Here is a 16,756-nt window from a genome sequence, read left to right as displayed (position 1 = left end):
CGCGTCAACCTGCTGTTTACAGTCGCCGGAAGACTAAACCGATGTCTCAAAACTACAACTATATATCAGTAATATTATCAATGGACACGTGAATCAAATGGAGCAGTCTTTAATTTCAGATAAACAGGTATGCCGCTTATTTTATTTTGCGTTTGTAAAAGCACTAACGCAAGCAATCGTACAGAAATATATGTGTGTATTGTACGTTATATTTCAATTAAATATTGTAAAATATTATTGGTTTAGTTTATGTTGTAATCGTGTCAGACAAAATATTGTGTTATGCTGTAAGTTAAAAAAGTGTTATGATTAATCTAGGTTGTCTTAATTTATGTGTACTGACATGCACTCCTAATTTACCACGATTTTACTGTAGTAACACTACAATAGCTATTTATGTTGTATTAAAAAATCCGTATTGATTTTGGGAATTACAAAATAATGTACAGAAATAATACAACCATTTAAAATTATACAACTATATATATATGTATGTATGTGTGTGTGTGTTCTGTATAACTATATATTCAGTATGCTGTGTATTCCCCATGTCAGTGTGTTTGTTGAGCATCAGGCGAGTCATGCAGCCCCTCAGAGATGCGGAGCTGGGAGCCTCCACCTTCTTCGCCTCTCCTCTTCCTCATGATGTGTGTGGCAGCAATGGTCTTCCTCTCACCCCCAACTCCATTAAGATCCTGGGACGCTTTCAGATCCTCAAGACCATCACCCATCCCAGACTGTGCCAATATGTGGACATCACCAGAGGAAAGCATGGTATGATGGCTTTCATGCTTTATTGTAATGCATTTCTCACTAAATGACTGGCGAATCATCAGATGCCCAAAAAAGATCAAGTCTGGTCAAGTCAAATTTTTTATAGTGCTTTACAGATTGTTCCAGCTTCACAGTATTAAACAGAAAAGAATCAGAATCAATGATGCAAACTTCAAAAATGAGACAAATCCAGTTTCCGCTGTAAAGCAGCTGTAGCAAGACAATAGTGTCAGTCAGTTCAGTCAGTGTTGGTTCAGATAAGTACATTTTGTTCATTATGAAACAAGTTAAATTCAGCTATAAGCAGCTCTATTGAAGACAGCAGTGTTGTTATTCAGCTTGAGTCAGTTCAGTGTTGATTCAGTAACAGTGTCTGTGTTGCAAAATTCATTCAATTCAGCTATAAAGCAGAAGACAACAGTTTCATTGTTGAGCTTAAATTCAAGTTTTGCTTTCATCCGATAGTGTCAGTGTGGTTAAATCGATAATAGTACTGAATATTAAGTGTCTTTTAAACCCCAACAAAGCAAGCCAAAAGCAGAGCCCAAACTCTATAAGGGTAACAGTATAAAGAAGTAATGTCCATCGACAAATGACAGTAAATACAGTTTATTTCTTAGAATAACTCATAAAACAATGCAGCTCATGGCTATCTACTGTAGTTAATTTGCCACTAAATGTTTCAAAATCTTGAGAAAATTGGATGGCTTTTTTCAGAAGTGCTTGGTGTAGCAATGTTGTACCTTGTAAACATTTTGTTATCTTTGTAAAGTTTCAAAATGGATGAACACTACAACATTGACACTGTTATTGAATTTGATTTGAATCAACATCGAACTGAACTAAGCTGAATAATGACATTTATAGCTGAAATTGAAGTCGTTTCATAATTGATGAACATGCGACATTGACAGTTATTTTCCTGTTTATTTCTGTGAAGCTGCTTTGAAACAATCTAAAGCGCTGTATGAATTAAGTCACTTAGTGATTTTTATCTTTGTGGTTTAATGACATTATTCATGTGCGGATTCTGTCTGTGAGAATCTTTCTTTTTATCTCTAGTTGCTTTATGACTATTAGCTCAGTATATATCGTGCACGCGTCCCCTATGAGAAAACCCTTTGAGATCGATGCATGTGTGTATGCAAGCACATGTGTTTGAAGTCCTTATGACATTATGCAGATTTATTAGAGTTATAACTTTCTTTCATGTTTGAGAAATGACCTTGAATACAGGTCATCATCTCGCCGGAGGGAATATTCATTTCTGAGGATAATGACTGGGTTATTAAAGCCATCTTTAGTTTTTTCTTCACTATGTGATTCAAATAGGAATAGTATGAATGTTGTGCGTTTTGGAGTGGTCGCAATTGTAAAACAATAGTGTTTTTTGAAGATACTGCAATTTTTCTCAAATATAGAATAAATAAATCACAGATAAATTGACTTGAGATACAAAAATGTTCATAGCTCAAATAGTAGAGAATTGTGCTTGAATAATCCAAGGGTTTGATTCCCATGAACTCTAATTTGTCCTGTTGACATTTTGCAGAACGGCTGGTTATTGTAGCTGAGCACTATGAAAAAAGCTTGAAGGACTTTCTGAAGCAAGGGAAAGCAGTCAGGTAACACATGCAAGATCTTGATGATGAACTGAGCATAATGCATATGGAATATGACTGATTGATTGCATATGGTCTGTATACCTGACATTGCTGAAAAACAGTATTTATTTGAAATAGAAATAGCCTAAATAAATGTCCAACTGCAGGTCAATTTAAGGCAACACCAACAAATAAAAGCATCAGTTTATTTAAATGACATGAATATAGTGATTCCATTAGTGATTTACCATGGTATCACAATTTGATACAACATTGTCCTATGGTACCATCGCAATATTTCTGAAAGGTGTATTTAAACATTTCACACTCATCATTTTGAATCTGTTCTACATCATCAGGTCAACAGAACCATTGCTTAATATTTTGCAGCAGAGCTTTTTTGTTGTTGTTCTGAGATTCATTAGTGGCTTGTATCTTCTCATGTGGAAGCCATTGACACTGTTGTCAATTTTTTTATGTGGCCAGTTTTTGGAAAGCTTTTCTTTTTTTAAAGCATTTGATCGTTGTGTGTTATCTTTGGACCATACTATAAGGGTGATATGTTGTATGAATATTGACACAACTGGGATCAGAGTGTAAGAAAATGATGATTGTTGATAGCAGTTGTAACTTGGGTCAGTGTGACAGCAGTTCACTATCAAAGACTGTTGCCGTAGATGGTATTTTACTGAGTGAATGTTACAAAAAATTACCTAAAAACAAGACAGAGGACAAAAACAACTTACTGAAACCAGTAAAGCTTCAATTTTTAGGCAATATATAATGCATTGAGTAACAATTTCCAATCAGACCAGTCATGTCTAGCAGTATTTTCACCACCCCAATAACCTATCCAGAGTTTTCCAAAGAAACATGTTTTTCATCATCCAGACCTTTCTACACATTTTTAGTCAGAAAAGTCAGAATGTTCTGTTTATAAAATATTTGACCGATAAGAAAACAGCAGTTTCCAGTAAAAGTACATGAGGAGCGCTTTATTCAACACCCTGGTTAGAATAATTTATTAATAGTTCATGTAATCATCCTTATTGTTTCATAATAAAGCAAAAACCATCCCACTTTTGTTCATTAAATGACATAAACTTTTATCCCCATAAGGAATTAGTTTTTGAGGTCAGACTAGCCCAGCAGCCTGTGTTTGTACAGGCTGTTTGTCCTGTGTGTCTTCCAATTAGAAGCAGACAATTGCAGTGTCCTTTACTTTCTGCTCTTTTTTTCATCCAGTGTCATGTTATTAAGCACAGAAATACTGTAGCTGTTTGAGCGGAATCCACAGCTAAACCAATGATGTATTCCCAATAACTGATTCATATAAGCAGTGATTAAACAGCTCAGACTGCAAATGGCACTTAAATTAAGTATTATTATAATATTTAATAAATAATATGTATACTATACTAGACTATAATAACTGTTTGTATTTTGTCTTTTTACTTTTACTTAAAGTTTAGGAGTGTTAAAATGTAAAATTTACCAGATTTTTTTGTTTTGTTTTTGTTTTTGTTTCTTCTACCCAAAAATATGTGATCGTCCATAACCAGGTCTTTATTTCAGGATTTAGCAAATGGCTGCAATATAACAAAGAGTGAAAAATTGAAGGGGGTCTGAATACTTTCCGTACCCACTGTATATGAGTAGACATAGGAATATGATTTTAATGGTTTTAATATTATTTAGTAAGTTTCATTTTTCATGATTTCAAGATGTTTTTGTCTCTTAGTCCAGAGAAGGTGCTACAGGTTGCCTATGAAGTGCTGGAAGGCTTGGAGTTCATGAATAAACATGGCATGGTGCATCGCGCTTTGTCTCCCAACAACGTTCTCCTGGACTGTGTGGTATGTGAAAAAACAGACATGTATTGAGAACTCACTTTTAATTTAATTTAATTTAATTTAATTTAATTTAATTTAATTTAATTTAATTTAATTTAATTTAATTTAATTTAATTTAATTTAATTTAATTTAATTTAATTTAATTTAATTTAATTTAATTTAATTTAATTTAATTTAATTTAATTTAATTAATTTTATTTTTATTTTAGTCTAAACCTGTAGTTATTGTTGCTCAAACATTTAATAATAAAACTCATAGCTTTAATATAAGAGCTTTATACTAAATAAACTGATAATTCTGACAAACTGTATGTCACTGTTAACGTTTGTTGGGTTTGTTTAAAACAATAAACACAATAAAATTGTCAGAATGATATGAGAATTTATTTAGTACTGTGATGTGCTTTCAGCTCACTGTTGGAATAAAATGTTCTTTAACAAATCAACAGGATAAAGTGAAGCTGGCCAAATTCGGCCTGTATCATATGACCGACCACGGAGCAGATGTTGACTTTCCTATTGGGTACGTCATTCAGCTATAATGTTTTCCATTTGTTTCCTGATCTAACATATTCCTCAGAATGAAACTCGCTTGCTTTGGACTCTATATAAGGGTACAGATAACATCTCTGCATCGTTATAGAAGAGCAGAAAGTCAGGGCGAGCTTTAAATCTTGTGCGCCGTCTCTTTAAGATGCATCGTGGCCCCGAACCGAACCATCAGCCTTTCATGGAAAAAAAGATCAATGGGTCACGCTGTGCTCTCGTAATAAAGAAAGATGAACTAACATTAGATGTGCATCATTGTGGCCCATCTTTGTTTTGACCAAAAGCAGATCCTGGATATCAAAGCGGCTTCCTTATGTGGTATCATAAATGACTGAGTGGCACAACTAGGAGCCCTCATGTTCTCAGAAGGCCTGTCTTATAATATCCGGTTGTTATTTGGGTTTTGTGGGACACGCCTTTTGTTATCTGTCATCACAAAGACCACATCTGCACTCTGCAAGACCTTTCCAACACCCGTGTCTTCTGTTCCTCTGTGTTTCCGTAGGTATCCATCTTACCTGCCTCCAGAGGTTATTGCTCAAGGCTGTTTCTATTCCAGCAACCCCTCGATCATTGAGGCCCCGCTTCCTTCGGGGCCCAAAACAGACGTTTGGTCTCTCGGGGTGCTTCTGTTTGAACTCTGTGCGGTACGCTCTCAGAGTTTTCATAGATTCTGCTTAACAAGGACTAAGCTGAATTTTACAATGCAAATCATTGCTTTTTTCCAAGATACTGTATGAATAATTTATGGTGTTACTGTACATACATATGTTTTAACAAAAACATGTCCGTAAGGTTTTACTTACAGGTTACATTTTATGCATAATTATCAAACAAAGACAGTAAAGTTTATAAATTCATTTTCTCCCCAAATAATCCAGTGGTTGTAAATGTTGTTGATTGCAAAATGTCATGAAAGGGGATTTTAAAAAAGACTAATTTGCTTGAAATACACTGAAACCTTTTGTAGCTCGAAAAGCACTGCATACTGAATGATTTTTAAAAATAATATCAGAAATAGTATACTCAGTCTAATTATAAACATTCAATAAATAACATGACTTTCAAGATTCAAGATTTTTATTTGTCATATGCAAGTTATAATAATTATAAATAATTAATAATCAAATAGCTTTTTTCCCCCATTAATTTTTAATTCAATTTTCCAAAAATTTGTAATGAAAAATGTGAATTAACACTTATAACATTGGAAATGTGTTTAGATTGATCTATTTTTAATTAATATTAATCTAATATTTTATTAGATTTTATTTTTATTTCTTATTTTTAATCTAATACATTAATACTTTTATTTCAACTTCATTTCAATAAAAAAAAAAACGTTTTAATAGTTTTAGTAACTGATGATAACCGTCCTAGGCCAGAAGAAATGTTAACTAGATAGTAAAAAATGTGTAAACAAACTTTAATGTTGGCTTGAGAAAGCCTAGTCTCTTTAAAAAGAGGAATCCAAGGTCAAATCGGGATACAGCATTGCAGTTAATATGCTCTGCTCTACTTTTGGCAAATGTAGTAGGGCTTAGAAAATTTGCATACTGCAAAAATATGCTTTTTAACTGTGACCACAGTGATTCTACCATTTACTATTTGATGTCATGTGACTTGTGTTGTCCAATAGGGAAGGCAGATTCTACAGAACATTGATATTAGTGAGAGAATGAAGTTCATCATCAACTTAGGCAAGTTTGTGTTTATGTATTCACATCACATTATGTCTGTTTTCTGTTGTAATGCCTTTCACCATTGCAATACCTTATTGTCTCTACAGGATGCATGGACGACATAATCACTGTTCTTGCCGAGGAACACGGGTGCTTAGATACAATTAAGGTAAGTTTGCTCTTCTTAATGGATAGACTTTCGTCTTTGTACTTTACATTCCTTGCAAAGATATTTGATTATGTTTTCTTTTTTGTAAACCTTATACTGCCGGACAGAAAAATACACAATCGGTGTCATGGTAGGAAGTGCTTTATCTCAGTGGTTTCATCTCAAAGGAATTTGACTTTAAAAGGTTTACTTTGAAACCTCTCAGATAAACTCTTCTTAGCTTGACACTGAACTCTCACTGGTCGTACAACTAACGTTTTCCAAATGTCCTCATAAAACCTCTCTTTTCAGTGGGGTTTATAGCATGAATGACAGATAGTGCTGATTTTTCTGCGTTTGGCTGGGTTTGATGCTTTACCAACATTCTTGTCTCCGTCTTTTTCCCAGGAGCTGCCTGAAAATGTGCAGGCTTTATTGAGGAAATGCCTGACGTTTCTCCCTTCAAAAAGGTTACCTACAATATTTAGCCCTTTATCATTTCTTCATAGAAAGAAACTCTATGAAACTCTCTCTCATCTGCCAAAGCTTTTCATGCGGTCAGAAGGGACTATTTGACATTGTCGGGACGAATGACAGATAGTGCTGATTTATCAGAGTTTGGCTGGGTTTGATGCTTTACTAATATTCTTGTCTCCGTCTTTTTCCCAGGAGCTGCCTGAAAATGTGCAGGCTTTATTGAGGAAATGCCTGACGTTTTTCCCTTCAAAAAGGTTACCTACAATATTTAGCCCTTTATCATTTCTTCATAGACAGAAACTCTATGAAACTCTCTCTCATCTGCCAAAGCTTTTCATGCGGTCAGAAGGGACTATTTGACATTGTCATTATGCCATGAAATGCATAATTTTACAACAAATGCAGCAATTATACTTGACCAATTATTTTACCAATAATTGTATTATTTAAATTCTTTGTAGGAATGGGTGATATAGTTATAAAATTGATATTTTTCATCCTTGGATTGATATTCAATATATTGCATCTCAATATTTGTATTTTTCTTATAGTATTATAGTTATATATCGAGAGATAGTATTATAGTTTTTATTTTTATATTTTCAGTTCAGTTTCATTTCATATTAGCAAGTTTTGTTTTATATATACTGTATATTTACTATATATATTTATTTTTATTTATTTATTTAGTCATTTAGCAGACGCTTTTATCCAAAGCGACTTACAAATGAGGACAATAAAAGCAGTCAAAACTAACAAAAGAGCAACAATATATAAGTGCAAATGACAAGTCTCGGTTAGCCTATCGCATATATATATATATATACTTTATATGTTATTCTTTTTTTTGTTAATTTATTAAAATTTTAGTCAGATTTTTTATTAATTTTATTTATATAAATATTAATATAAATATTTTATTGTTACTATTTAGGTTTAATTTGGTTTTATTTGAGTTTTAGTTTTAGTTTATATTTATTTTATTTTGAGAATAAGTCTTCAGAATCAAATTAAACTAAACTACTCAAGTTAAACTAAATTAAAATGAGTTTTTTTTTAGATTTTGTTTTATTTCAGTTAACATTTATTTTATTTAAAATAAGTTTGCTTTTCGTCTAATTGAATTATCACATTATTGGAATTGATTTACTTATTAATATTAATACTACTGATAGTTAATACATACAGTATGCGAGTAAACAATTTATTTTATTTCAGTTCACGTATATTTTATTTCAAGTAACAACTTTTTATGTTTTACTGTTAGTTTTAGTTAACTGAACTAATTTATTTATTTCTAGAACGTTTTAATAAATGACCATTTCCGCACAGATCTATTGTGAAAGGTTTTTTAGAATGAAAGCCCTAGTTGTTTGCTTTGGTCAAATTGAACACATTGAAAATCACATTATTGGAAATGACTTACTAATTAATATTAATGCTTATAATAATTAATACATACAGTATGTGAGTAAACAGAGAGGACCAAACGTGCTTAATTAATAATAATTATCAGTGTCTTCACTAATTGTTCTTGTCTTTCAGACCCACCCCAGCTGAGCTTCTAGGAGACTCTGTGTTTGAGAGCATCTCCTGTCAGTACACACCCTACCAGAGCCCTGTGCGTCTGTTTGCCGCGGCCCCGCGCTGTGCTCATTTACAGCTTCCTGAGGACATCAGTGAACTCTGTAAAGGTTCGGGTGCCCAGATCTCACACTATAGAAAAAAGCTAATTCTAAAAATCCTGTTAATGACTATGCTGCTCTGTTGTGCAGATGATGGAGAGAACTACCTGGCAGAGAGAGCCATAGATGAGGTGTATCACCTGTGGTGTCTGGCAGGAGGAGACCTGGAGAAAGAGCTGACCAATCAAGAGATCATCCAGTCCAAACCTCCCATCTGCACCCTTCCCAGGTGCTCACACATCTCTGATCCCCACAGATTGCCAGCTTTAGAATCAGCTTAACGATTGTTTCGATGTGCAGAATCAGTCATCTGTTTTAAATAGCTGTTTGCATTCATGTAGTTTATTGCCATTGTCAAATGTGTTTGCTGTCCAGGTTCATTTTGGAGGATGGCGAGCCTTTTGGTCAAGGCCGCGACAGAAGCTTTCTCCTTGATGACACAACTGTGACTCTTTCTCTTAATCAGCTAAAAAATGTAAGAGTGTTTGCTCATATAGGCCATAAATGTATAATAGTAAAAATGTAATAAAAAAAAAACAGTATATATACATTATATCTATCTTTTTAGGAAAAGTTTGTTTGATCAGTTATATTATATTGTAGATAATATTTACATTTTGTATTGTACATTTACAATTATCTTCAATATTTAGATGTATAATTAAGATTTAAGTTTATTTTGAATTGTTTAAAAAGATGCATAAAAATTTAAAATTCGCATTATCTACATATTTATCACAAAAGGTTATTTTTTAAATATGCTAGTTGTGTGTGTTTAAATATGCTCTCTCTCTCTCTCTCTATATATATATATATAATATTTAATAATTAATGTTAAAAAGAAATGAACAAAAATTAAACATTTGAAACATGGTTTTTTTAAAAAAAAAAGGTCTGTTTCCAAATTTAGTTGTTGAAGTTGTGAAAAGTTTTAAAGCTAAATCTGGACAATATTGGGCGTGTGAGTCGACATACTAAAACACTGCTAATCTCTCATTCCAGAGGCTGAAGGATGTTGCAGGAGAGACGTATTATCCGTTATTAGAAGATGAGTAAGAAGTCATCTCTTATTCATTAAGTCTCATTTTGTGTTCAGTATTCTGGTGTGTTTGGCGGCAGTCAGTGTCTGTCTGATGCTATGGAAATGTCCCGTGTGTCCCGCAGGCAGCCCAGCCTGCCTCAGTCTAACAGCAGTAATGAACTGTCTGCCACCGTCACACTGCCCCTCATTATCCGGGAGAGAGACACCGAGTACCAGCTCACCCGCATTGTCCTCTTCGACAGACTGCTCAAGGTCCTTTACACACACACAAACACACACACAAACACACACACAAACACACACACACACACACACACACACACGCACACGCACACACACAGTTTCTGAAAATGACCACATATTAACAGCTGATGAAATCACCTCATGATGGATGTCCACCCACAGAAAAAAATGGTTCATAGAGAGTCAAAATTATGTGCTGATTTTTGTTTAAAAATGCCAAAAGTTGTTTTTGAGGTTAGTTTTAGAGTTTGGGTCATTGACATTTTCAAAAAGACTTGTCATTAATATTGATTTATCGGTCCTTTTTTTTGTTGATGGTGATTGCAGAACCCTTGATGTTGAGTAATAATTCATAGTGTATCACTTTAACAGACTTCATCAGCTCATAAAATGAGTTTTAAAACACTGCTATTACTGTAAATAATTCCATCAGTGTGTTTTTCATTCATTTTTAGGCGTATCCCTACAAGAAGAACCAGGTCTGGAAGGAGGCGAGGGTTGATATTCCTCCTCTTCTGAGGGGTCTGGCCTGGGCAGCTTTATTAGGAGTTGAGGTATACATAAATACGGCATTTACGCCAAGGAATATATTGTAATTGTTCAGCCATAGACGTTTTATGGCCTTTTTAATAGGGAACTGTGGGCCGATTTTCTATAGAGTCAAATCAAAATGCCTACGCATTTTCCAACTAAAAAGCATGGCTGGCGTTTTTTGGTCATTAATGTTGGACTATTGATTCCTGCGTTTGCGTGACGTGTGCAGTCAATCAAATTTGGATATAAATTCATTGCACATTTCACTTTAAAGCAATGCAATTATTTCATTCTAATATTAAATATGCCTTTTAGTGCACCACACCTATTTTTATTCCCAGATTCAAATCACTTAATATACTCCCACAGGGGGATATCCGATCAAAATATGACGGCATCGATAAGGACACGCCTATCCCCACTGATAGACAGGTGAGATTCTTTTCCATGTGTTTAATAGTCTTCACACTGATTGAGGTTATTGAAAAGCTGAATAATTCATCAGCCTGTTGAATAATTCACTTTGTTTGTGAAGTGCCTGTCTTCACCTTCAAGCCTTGTTAAGATTTGCCTGTCCACTGATAAATATTTCAAATGATCCCAGAGCAAACAGCGCTGATGGAGACCTCCTCACCCACCTCGCCACTCGTCTGAGTTAATTTAAAGCTGCGGATTTAATGCATTAGAAGCTTTAGAGGTTCGTTCAGCCTTCGTTGTCATTTGTCACGCAGATTGAAGTGGACATCCCTCGCTGTCACCAGTACGATGAGCTGCTGTCGTCACCTCAGGGTCACATCAAGTTTCGGCGGGTGCTCAAGGCCTGGGTGGTGTCTCATCCTGATCTGGTGTACTGGCAAGGTGATGGAGCAATGCTTGGGTGGGGTTATGTGCACGGTTTCTCTTTCTGCCACTAGATGGCGCCAGAGACTCAGTGTTACTTTAGTGCACTCACTATTTCATAAAGATAACAGATCAAATCAAATGCGGTCGCTGATGTGATTTATTAATGTCTGTGTGGGTGAGTCTCACAAAACCTGTCAACAATACATCTGGGTCATATTTCAATCTAAAATATTAAGAAATTAAGTTTTTCATAAATAAAATTAAGGTTATTTTCAGGACCATTAAGGTGTTTTTCATTATGGCATTTATTAGTACAATTAAGCACATTTTCTACCAGACTTCTAATTCTAATGGTATGTAATTGTTCTCATTGATTCTCATAATATTCTCATTACTGTAGTACAGTCATTTATGCTGATTTAACAACAGATTATTAAAAAACAAATTAACAATAGATTATTAAATTAATTAATTAATTAATTATTTAATGCAGCTACCATGGTATACAAATATTTTACAGTTTAAATAATAACTCATCTTATTTTACTTAAAGTAAATTTGTTCTATTTTCAGATTATTTTTTTTCTGAATCGAACTCATTTTCTCCCATTCTTTTTTTTTTTGCAATTCCCTTTATTCTGAATAATAATTTTCATTACTGTAATACAGTGTTGATTTTCATAACTATCATTAGATGCAATACAACAAATATTATCATAATGTACAAATAGAATTTAAATTATGTTTCTTTCTTTCTCTCCTTTTGTTTCAGTTTTTTCTTTCTTGTGATACAACTAATGTCACAAAAATCTTAAATTTTTTTATTTTAAGGGTGAAATGTGACACCGGCGTGTTCGTGACAGGTCTTATGCGATTGTCCTGTGTATGTGATCATTTGATGTTTTTGCTGTAGGCTTGGATTCGCTTTGCGCACCTTTCCTCTATCTAAATTTCAGCAACGAAGGTAAGGTTTCTGTCCAATTTTTTATGTTTTTTTTTTTTTTTGACATTCTTCCTGATATTAGTGACTCTAGCTGAACTCAGTCTTGTTATTATTTTTCCTCTCAGCTCTTGCATATGCATGCATGTCGGCCTTCATCCCCAAATATCTGTACAATTTCTTCCTGAAGGACAACTCGCATGTCATACAAGGTAAGGTGATCTTTTTGTTCCACCATAAGGTATATAACTACTGCACTGGATTGAGAATGTGCAGGCTAAAAAAAAAAAGTACCCAGATTTGATCAATTTACAACATGCCTGATTTGCATGTGGCAGTTTGCACGTGCTTGCTGTTGTTGCAGCTGTTTCTTAAAAATCTTTTAGGTGTTTATGGCTGTTACACTACAGTGATTACAGCCATAAACACTTAAAGGATTTCTGTAGACTGACATTTGGGCATGTTTGTTGTTGAGTTTGCTAGCTCTGCTGTCAGCACTCCAGGACCAGAATTGCTTCGTTTTGCTGTCTGACTGAGCTTTGAGCGAAGTGTTGGTCCTGCCATGGCTATAACGTGTCAAACGTGTTTTTGGCCCAAGTACAAACGCTTGAATGCTCTTATTCTTCACTTCTCCAGAATATCTGACCGTCTTCTCTCAGATGATTGCGTTCCATGACCCCGAGCTGAGCAACCACCTGAACGAGATTGGATTCATACCTGATGTAAGTGTAAATATTTCAAAAACACATGAAATCACATCAAAATCAAACCATATTGACATTGTTTACTTTGTTACATCAGTATTTTATTTTTGTGGCTTTTAGGCCATTCCTGTTAGCTTTGAGAGTTGTCTATATGCTAGTTTACTCCTACAAGTGTTTCCATTGGCTGAACAAAATAGGAACAGATTTTGTAATATTGTAATATCATTATCAACACACATATTTAATATTAGATTAGAGTAATATTGTGTCTAAAATGTAATTGAGCAATGTGTTACTCAGTATTAACTTCTTGTTGTATTGAAGAGGTTCGAAATTTGTTCAAATCCGCAATACTACATATAAGCTTTTGTTTATATTTATATATATATATATATATATATGTATGTGTGTGTGTGTGTTTTATACAAATATATGTAAATTAAATAAAAAAATGATATTGTAATTATTATTTTTTATTATAATTATTGTTATAATAGTAATAATAATATTTGATTATAATAATTTTTTTTGAATTAAATTATTACTATTTTATAATAATAAAATTTGATAATTTCTGTGGGTCTTAAAATGGTCTTAAAATGTCTTAATTTGGCCTTTCACAAATTAAGGCTTTAAAAGGTCTTAAATCAGAGAACAAAGTCTTAAAATCATAAAGTCATGGCATTAAATGATGCATGCACTGCAAAAAAAAAAAATATATCTTTGTCAGTATTTTTGTCTTGATTTCTAATACAATATCTAAACATCCTTAAATCAGGATATTTACATGAGATGCAAAATGAAGATATGAAGTCTTGAGAAACTGAACAAAATTAAGTGAGCTTATACTTAAAACAAGAACATATATCTGGGGTATGAAAACTTGTTTTCCCTTTGAATTAAGTTGCATTTTCTCAGCACATTGGCAGATATTTGTCCTTTTTTCTCACGAGTTCAATTTATTTTGATCCACTTCTTATGTCATTTCGCATTTATCTTGATTTAAGAATCTTTAGACATTTGCACTGGAAAACAAGACAAATACTAAAGAAAAACATCACTTTTTTTGCAACGAGATAAGGTACAGTAAAGGTCATTTTCATATTCTGATCAAGCAATTTTTGTGTGTGTTTGCGTAAAATGAAGTAAAAGGTAATGGAGATCAGTTGCCAGTGCTGCCATTACAACTCACTGTGTTTTCAACTTTAGACATTTATATTTAGAGAACATATTGACATGTTGTTTTCTCTTTAATTTATTCCTTAAATGATCTGTGATTGGTCTTAAAAAGGTCTTTAAAAAGTCTTAAATTTACCTTCATAAAACTTGCAGAAACCCTAAGTTTAATATTAACAGACATTGTCTGTAATGATTAATATTTATTTCAGTAATAAATTATTACATTTAATAATTAGATTTGTTTAGGTTTTTACTTTTTTTTCTGGTTTCACTTTAGTTGTATTTTTTTTTTCATCTGTCCGTCTATGCATTCACATCCTGTCACACATCAGATCTGCTGGGGCTTGTGTCATTGATAAGGTGCTCACACACACGGCTGACCCTGAGATTTGATCGCTGGCCAAGTTTTCCTCAAGTACGCACACACCGGAACATTCTGGGATTCACAAATGCTCCCTCTTTATTTTTTAAAATGCCAAGATGATGTCTCTCTACACTGATGGATAGGTGACCTCCACAGACAAATCCACCCACAGCTCTGTGATTGAGGGTCCAAATAAATGATGAGTTGTGGGAATCAACACCGAATTGGTCTTTGATGCACGAGGAGTGAACCGGTGTTCAGTTCAGCCGCTGCACAGCTGCTGTTATGGTTCAGAGTCATGAGAGGATGTAACCACTGCTGAACTGGAGTCTCTAAGCAGACCATTATATATGCTTAACCCTGCCATGATTCCTAATGCATTTAATCTGGAAGTGTTTGTTTTCTTGTCAGCACAATCCCAAAGTCACCTTGCACTTTTTTAAAGGGGCTGCGTTAGAAGCATTATGCTTTTTACTGAAACAAGGTGGACCTTGTTAACATGAACCAGAAAACAGCCACCCAGAATACCCTAGCAACCATCTGGTCATGCCATAGCAACCACCCAAAATTTTTTAATCAGTTCACATTTTCTTCAGGAAATCTAGATTATTTTTGTCCATTACCAGATGCTTTTGCGCTGTTTGCTTGATGGCCGTTTGTTCCCACAGTTGTTGTTATTTTAATTTTCACTGTAGTTGGGATAATATTTGATCTTGACTTGACTTATCTTGTTATTATCAAACTGTCTTTGAGGCATGAATACATCTTGGTGGATGTTAGTCGAGGATTTGGCTCAGCTCAGTAAAGTCTGCATGAGTGCTATTATATTTGACAGTATAAGGCCTGAAATTCACAGCAAAGTGACCTAGTTTTGGGTCCTGCTTCATGTTGGTATTCTGATAATGTTGGATAGGTCCGTTTTGTGCCAAAAGTAAGTTTGATTTCCTTCCTTTCGAAGCATTCATTGAATTGCTTGGACAAAATGGCAAACATGTAATTTTGTACCTAATCGGGTAATATTTGTTGTGATGCAATTAGGGTTGCAAAGGGGTGGGAAATTTCCGGAAACTTTCCAAAAATCCCTGGAATATTCCAAAAAATCCTGGAAAGTTTCCAAAATTTCTGGAATATTTCCGAAATTTACGGGAAATTTTTCACCTTTTTGTAACCCTAGATGCAATCAAGGGCAACGTTCTTTAGAAGGACACTGATGGCAGTTTGGAGTCAGTAAGATAATTTTTAAAATAAATTAATACTTTCATTCGGCAAGGATGCGTTAAAATGAATAAAAGTGGCAATAAAACATTTATAATGCTACAAAAGATTTCAAATGAATGCTGTTCTTTTGAACTTTTCTATTCAGTAAAGAATCCTAAAAAAAAAACTATCACGGTTCCACAGAAATATTAAGCAGCACAACTGTTTTCAACACTGATAATTAATAATAAAATGTTTCTTGAGCCCTAAATCAGCATATTAAACTAATTTCTGAAGGATCATGTGACACTTGAAGACTGGAGTAATGATGCTGAAAAAAATTCAGCTTTGCATCACAGAAATAAAATGCTTTTTAAAATATATTAAAATAAAAAAGTTACTTTACTCTTTAAACCGACCCGAACACTTTTGAACGTTAGTTTATATTGTTTCTGGCACCATCTATATTAGGTGTCAGGATGTCATTGGACCTCGTCCCATGGTGCACAGCTCCTTGTTGCCTCTTAATTTGACTCCTCCGGGGCTGTGCTGTCATGTTTAGCAGCGGTCGGTCTGTCTCAGTCAGAGATGGAGCTCTTCCCAGCAGGGAGCTGATTTGGCTAGACCGAAGCTCGTCCTCTCATTTCTCCCTAAACCCCTCTGAGGCTGAGCCACCAATCAACTGCTGAAATGGATTATACATCCAACCCGACCGCAACCGAGAAGAACCATGGGAAAAGAGGCAGTGTTGGAACAGGTGTTGGAGGGAGACGGTAGAGATGCGGGGATGTTGGCTGTTACACTCCCACACATGTCCTCTCGTTTCACAGAGGGCTGTGAAGCAAAGGCCTGAATTACAAATACAGGTTTCCTCTGATGAATTTAACTGAGGTGTGAGGTGTTTTATTGGGAACTATAAAAGGGACCGTGCTGTTTA

General features: G+C 34.3%; 1 protein-coding gene across 1 annotated transcript in view; it reads left to right on the top strand.

Moving 5' to 3' along the window:
• Window positions 1-50: 50 nt before the first annotated feature.
• Window positions 51-16,756, top strand: part of LOC107684277 (TBC domain-containing protein kinase-like protein) — a 45,079-nt gene continuing 28,373 nt past the window's right edge. Inside the window, exons 1-20 of the mRNA XM_016480513.1 lie at window positions 51-127; window positions 556-774; window positions 2,327-2,399; window positions 4,120-4,234; window positions 4,682-4,755; window positions 5,287-5,428; window positions 6,421-6,481; window positions 6,571-6,632; window positions 7,020-7,081; window positions 8,634-8,782; window positions 8,864-9,002; window positions 9,149-9,248; window positions 9,776-9,825; window positions 9,938-10,067; window positions 10,514-10,612; window positions 10,962-11,024; window positions 11,324-11,450; window positions 12,349-12,399; window positions 12,504-12,587; window positions 13,012-13,097. Coding sequence (XP_016335999.1) covers window positions 582-774; window positions 2,327-2,399; window positions 4,120-4,234; window positions 4,682-4,755; window positions 5,287-5,428; window positions 6,421-6,481; window positions 6,571-6,632; window positions 7,020-7,081; window positions 8,634-8,782; window positions 8,864-9,002; window positions 9,149-9,248; window positions 9,776-9,825; window positions 9,938-10,067; window positions 10,514-10,612; window positions 10,962-11,024; window positions 11,324-11,450; window positions 12,349-12,399; window positions 12,504-12,587; window positions 13,012-13,097 — 1,860 coding nt within the window. The 5' untranslated portion in view covers window positions 51-127; window positions 556-581. The remainder of the gene's footprint in view (window positions 128-555; window positions 775-2,326; window positions 2,400-4,119; window positions 4,235-4,681; window positions 4,756-5,286; window positions 5,429-6,420; window positions 6,482-6,570; window positions 6,633-7,019; window positions 7,082-8,633; window positions 8,783-8,863; window positions 9,003-9,148; window positions 9,249-9,775; window positions 9,826-9,937; window positions 10,068-10,513; window positions 10,613-10,961; window positions 11,025-11,323; window positions 11,451-12,348; window positions 12,400-12,503; window positions 12,588-13,011; window positions 13,098-16,756) is intronic.

Source organism: Sinocyclocheilus anshuiensis, unplaced genomic scaffold (genome assembly GCF_001515605.1).
Source record: "Sinocyclocheilus anshuiensis isolate Anshui unplaced genomic scaffold, SAMN03320099.WGS_v1.1 scaffold1371, whole genome shotgun sequence".
Lineage (NCBI taxonomy): Eukaryota > Metazoa > Chordata > Actinopteri > Cypriniformes > Cyprinidae > Sinocyclocheilus > Sinocyclocheilus anshuiensis.
The sequence above is the reverse complement of the archived record's forward strand: the minus strand, read 5'-3'. Positions and strand labels throughout refer to the sequence as shown.